Raw genomic sequence first — 5,934 nt, forward strand, 5'->3', positions numbered from 1 at the left:
TAACTGACCCAAAGGGAGCTCCTAAAAAGGTTATCTAGAAATCAGCCCATCTGTATCCCATATTCAAAACCCTGTCCAAAATTCTAATCAAACTCACTTCCAAAACATAACTGGGCATATATTTGGCTCCTTATGGAATGCATGGGGCCAGAGGGTGGGAGCTTTTTTCCTTCCCCAAGCAAAAACCACAATTCAAGCTTTTTTTTTTTTCTTTCTCCTTGTTGCTCAAACAGTGTTCTTTGCTCAAACCCCCTTCCCCTCCTCCTTCTGCAATCTCAGCGCCTAGCCCAAATCTGTTTTCTTCATTGTAACCTCAGCTTCACCGCAATTAATTTTTTCCCCCTCTGGTCACAAGATAATTCCTGACGCCAGTGAGTCTGGAGGTCAGACGAACAGCAAATTGGGGAACAAGGCGGCACTAATTCCTTACAAGTTTCCCTTGAAAAATCTTTTGCTTAAAAAAAAAAAAAAAAAGCTTTGCTGTTCAGGGATTTATGACCTCGGAGGACTATGGGTTCGAACCAGTATTGGGCTGTAGGTGGACTGGCAAGCGGGCAGGGGAGCTCGAAGATATGGGGCGCTGCCAGGAAAAGGCAAATTCTTAAAAGTTAATGGTTTTAAGTGATTTTTTAAAATCCTTGCTGGCAAGGAGGCCCGCCTCTCCCCAGTATCAGCGCTTCCTCATTCTTTGAATCCGCGGCTCCGCGGTATTCGGCGTCAGACCGGCCAGAGGAAGCCTGTTTGCAATTTACCCGGGTTGTGAACGCCCAGGGTCGACGGAGGCGGGGCCACAGCGGTCTGTTTTGCATAAAGGGGCGTGCCCTCCAGGCCGACTCTATAAGTGCAGACTTCGGAGCGCGTGAGCGCGTTGCAGGCTGCTCTAGAGGGTCTCTGTCTATCTCCTTCCTTCCAGCACTTCCCAACCTCATTGCTCAGTATGAAGGCGCTCAGCCCGGTTCGCGGCTGCTACGAGGCGGTATGCTGCCTGTCGGAACGCAGCCTGGCCATCGCGCGGGGCCGTGGCAAGAGCCCGGCCGCCGAGGAGCCGCTGAACCTGCTTGACGACATGAACCACTGCTACTCGCGACTGAGGGAACTGGTACCCGGAGTCCCGCGAGGCACTCAGCTTAGCCAGGTGGAAATCCTGCAGCGCGTCATCGACTACATCCTCGACCTGCAGGTGGTCCTGGCCGAGCCGGCCCCTGGGCCCCCAGACGGCCCGCATCTTCCCATCCAGGTGCGCGCGGGCGTGCTCGGGAGCTGGGGCTGGGCTGAGCTCCAGGGCTGGGATGCTACGGGGACCCCTGGACCTTCCAAACTCCGTGCGTAAACCCTTCCCCCCTTTTCCTTCTCTCAGACAGCTGAGCTCGCTCCGGAACTTGTGATCTCCAACGACCAAAGGAGCTTCTGCCACTGACCTGGCCCGTCCTGGCGCCTCCAGGTGAGTATCCAAGCCTTCTCTCGGGGGCGGGGAAGGGGGACAGCTGGTGCTTAAACGGCGATCTTGGAGTTGGTAGGCCTTTTAAAGGATTACCGCGGCCCCCTCGGTTTAGGGAAATTCAGGCCAGAGAGGCGCAAGTGACTTGCCCGTGGTCACAGCAAATGAATGACGGAACCAATTCTGATCCAGAGTTCGTTTCAACCTTAAGTGCACGTTGTTCCCGTCTTCCCCATTGGCCAAAGGTGCGAAACTATAGACGCAGGTCCGACTAGATAAAATAACCAGTCTGTCTGTGGCTTGGAGTCGTAAAAGGAGCCGCGTTTTTCTCAGCCCCCCTCCCAACTAGTGTCACTTCCAATAGGCAGGGGTGGTGCAAGCTCCGCCTGTGGTCTTTCGGCGCCAACTGGGTGGGGGCAGTGTGGGGCGCGAGTTATCAGCTGGAGGTAGAGACCAAGTTTCCTCCCTGGCGCCGGCCAGTCTGCGGACGGCCCCCGCTTGGGCGCGCTCGGCGGAAACTGACGGCTCCCTGGTCTTCTTTCCTCCCCCGCCCAGAACGCAGGTGCTGGCGCCCGTCCGGGACCCCGGGACCCTCTACGGCCGGAAGCCCGAGGGCATGGATGGGCCTCAACCTTGCCCTGCCCACTTGACTTCCCCAAACCCCTGCCTCGAGGCTGGACCTGCGCCCGGGAGCGAAGGACTGTGAACTTGGGTGGCCTAAAGAGCCGGCGCTAGCTCTGGGCACCAGCTGGGCAACCTCCCCCTGCCCTCACCCCACTCCCAAGTTTTAAAGACTGTCTTTCAGTGTGTGGAGGTGTACGGGGTTGGGGGTGGGGGCTGGCTGTTCTCCAAATTCTGCCTTGGCCAAGGCAGCGGTAGAGCTGGTCTTCTGGTCTCCTTGGAGAAAGACTCTGTTGCCCTGATTATGAACTCTATAATAGAGTATTTAGCTTTTGTACCTTTTTTGCAGGAAGGTGACTTTCTGTAACCATGCGATGTATATTAAACTTTTTATAAAAGTTAACATTTTGCATAATAAACGGTTTTTAAACACTTGTGTTTATAATTTGATTCCTTAAGTGCTAACACTGTTTCTCACAAAGCTGGATTTAGGGAGAATAAATTCATGTCTTTCTTGGAGCTTAGGAAAAGTAAACTTGCTTATTCCCTTAAAAGGGAGATGGGCGAATGCCCAGCTAAGACTGGGGAAGAGGGGGAAGTAGAAAGGGCTCATGGTGGAGCCCCACACGCACTGGGTGCAGAGAAGAGCCTTGTCCTGTCTCACTTTACAAGTGAGGGAAGACTGGAGAGAGAAAGTGACTGGAACAAGCTCATCCAGCAAGTTGGGGCCTAGGATAGAAATCTGCTCTCCTGAGTCCCAGTTCTTAGGTAGTTTGAGAGCCATGTTGCTAACTAGCAGATGGCTGTCCTCTTTAATGCCATTCATGATGTTTCTCTAGCAGGGGATGTGAAACAGGACCCTCACCTGTTAGGCAGGGATGGTGCTGATAGACCCATTTCAGAGATGAATAAATGGATCATTGGGCTTGGTTTATTTCCTGCCTCACGTTCTCTGGTTTATTTCCTCTTGGGCTTCCAGAGTTGGGGAAAATAGGATAGGAGTCTCTTCCCTCAAATCTGATCAACCACTCTGATCAGAAGGATTTTGGTGCTGGTTGGGAAATAGGGGAACGAATTATTCTACCACCAGTTAGTTGAAGACTGAGCCTTGAGGAAGAGGGTACCACAGCCCTCATTTCTGGTATATCCTTCCAATAACATCTCCAATGGGAGTCTCCTCTATAAGTACCTTTAGCCCTATTTCAGAAATGGAGAAATTGAGGCTCAGTGGATAATGAGTTGGAGTCAGGTTCACACAGTCCCTTGAGAGGCAGAAATGGGATTTTAAACTTAACTACAGTGACCATGGACAGGGAAGCCTGGTGTGTTACAGTCCATGGGGTCACAAACAGTCGGATACAACTTGATGACTGAACAACAGTGACCATGACTGTCGTGGAAAGGAGCAGGATCTGAGACTGGCTATTCCATGGGGCCAGGCTTGAGAGTCAGGCAGAGGGCAAGACTCCTACACCATGCCATCTTCCTTTGCTTCCCCTCCACCTCGATCTGGCAGTTCCCCAGGTAGGTTCCACCAGGCGCCTGGTCCTACTAGATTCCTGTTTATGATATGATCTCATTCATGTGTTGGCACCTGGCATTAGTTACTTCAGTATTTCATAACAAACAGGTCACATCATCACCCACCTTTCATGCCTTAACCCTGGTGAATTTGCAAGGGTGAACAGGGGCATGTGATGGGGAGGCAAACTTTGTCTTTGTGAACCACCCTCCTGATAAACCAGTGTACTTAACCTGTTTCCTGTCTCCTCCAATGATCTGGTGGAAGGTATGAATACTCTTTAGAAAATCCACACGCACACACAATTTTGCCAAAGCAATAGGGCTTCCCAGATGGCTCAGTGGTAAAGAATCTGCCTGCCAATACAGGAGACACAGATTCAATCCCTGTGTCAGGAAGATTCCCTCAAGAAAGAAATGACAACCCGCTCCAATATTCTTGCTTGGGGAATTCCATGAACAGAGGAGTCTGGCCAGCTACAGTCCACGAGGTCACAAAGAGATGGACACGACTGAGCGACTGAGGATGCATGCATGGCCAAGCAAACTTCCAATGCCCGGGGGAGAGCCCTCAGTCCCCGTGTGAGGAACTTTTGCTTCAAACCCAGTAAGTACAAGACCCAGGCTGGGTCTGCCTGGGATCATTCGTTAGGTGTCCTGTGCTGGCTCTGAAGTAAGTCAGCCACACAAAAGTGCAAACAGCATACTAGCTGTTTGACTGCAAGCTAGGGACTGTTTCTATTGAGCCTCAGTGTCCACACCTGTGTGAGACCGCTGATCTTGATACAGTTTTGAGGCACCTGGCCCCACATTAAACCATTAATTGCAGCAGAGCCAGGCACTGAACTCAATACCCTGTGCCCTTTGCCACAGCATGCCGCTTCCTGCTCGGAAGTTGCAGGACCGAAAGGCTAGGAAGCTCTGGATGGCTCAACTGCTGTGTGACCTTGAGCCAGCCACCTCACCTCTCCAAGCCTCTCTCCTCCCTTGCACAGCAGCTGGTGCTTCTCGAATTGCTGCCTCCCAGGACGGAAGATAATGGTGGGAAAGTTCTTTGAAATGCATCACACACCTACGAGGTATTATTAAGCTAATTCCAAGGAAATTGCCTGTAAGGTCCTCAGAGACTGAGCTGTTCAGGTGGTGGGGACAAAAGCTGAAACCAGCACACCAATTCATTAGTCATTAGAGAGTGAAAGCAATGTGGCCCTGGGGCAGAAAACTCTGAGAGAGGGGAGTTGTCTTGTGTCATAAACACCTATCAAATGCCTACCAGGTGCCAGGCTCTATTTTATCTTAACATTTTTCTAATCCTCACCACCACCCAGCAATGTATCATTATTCCCATTTTACAGAAGACACAAATTCAGAGAGGCTGAATAACTTGATCCAGGTCACATAGCAAAGAAGGGCCACATAACAAGGAAGGGCCACAGCAAAGCAGCATCCAGCACCACCTAGCTCCAAAGTCCACGTTCAATTTTTTCCCTCTCCATTCCCTTCCCCTGGGAAGGGAACATATTTGGTTCCCAGTAGGTGCTTGCTAAATGAAAGACCTAGGCCCACCCCAGGTCTCCCTCTCATTTGTTAAAAGAGGATGATGGTGCCTCCTTTGCAGGTCTGTGCTTCGGATTAAAGATGCATAAAGCATCTACCAGACTCTCTGAAAATACAAGATTCACCATTAACCGAATCTTAACAGTTCACTATTGCATCAGCTCTGAAAAACGGACTTTGGGAAGGGATTTTTACTTTGTTAAAAACAAACAAACAAACAAAAAAACCAGGTTCAGAACAGACGAAGTAACTTGCCCGGGGCCCCACAGCTCCTAAGTGACAAAGCAAGGATTCAAATTCATGCGTGTGACAAACCAGAGACGGTGCCCTGTCCGAGAAGGCCAGCGACAGCTCTCCTTAGCTGTGGATGTGCCGGACAACTGTCAGTGGCTGTCTTTCGACCTCATCATCTCTCACGGCTGGCTGGCACTCGTCTCCATTCCCAGGGATACATCCTAAATCCTCGCGTCGCTCTTGAAGAACTGCCTCTGGTGCTCCGCTCCCCGCCAAGGCTTCTGGAGGCCGGAGCAGGGGCGGGGCCTCGGCCCACGTGGCCCGGAGCCCGGCTGGGCGGGGCCAAGATAGCCCCGCCCCGGCCCCGCCCCCGGCCCGGCGACCCGCGCTCCCCCCCGCGGGCCCTGGGGGCCGGTCGCAGGTGTTCGCTGGCGCCCGGATGTCTGAGCTCTGGCTCCGCTCTGGCTCCGGCTCCCTCCGCAGCCTGCGGGCGGGGCTCCCAGCCCATCCGGAGCCTCGCGGCGCCCCTGCCGCTCTGCCAGCAGCGCGGCCTCCCGGTTCCC

General features: G+C 52.6%; 1 protein-coding gene across 1 annotated transcript; it reads left to right on the forward strand.

Moving 5' to 3' along the window:
* Positions 1-837: 837 nt before the first annotated feature.
* Positions 838-2,491, forward strand: ID3 (inhibitor of DNA binding 3). The gene is made up of 3 exons (XM_061393521.1): positions 838-1,237; positions 1,358-1,441; positions 1,994-2,491. The coding sequence occupies exons 1-2, from the start codon at positions 938-940 to the stop codon at positions 1,415-1,417; spliced, it is 360 nt and encodes a 119-aa protein (XP_061249505.1). The 5' UTR covers positions 838-937; the 3' UTR covers positions 1,418-1,441; positions 1,994-2,491.
* Positions 2,492-5,934: the final 3,443 nt, after the last annotated feature.

This window comes from Bos javanicus, chromosome 2 (assembly GCF_032452875.1).
Source record: "Bos javanicus breed banteng chromosome 2, ARS-OSU_banteng_1.0, whole genome shotgun sequence".
NCBI classification, from domain to species: Eukaryota; Metazoa; Chordata; class Mammalia; order Artiodactyla; family Bovidae; genus Bos; species Bos javanicus.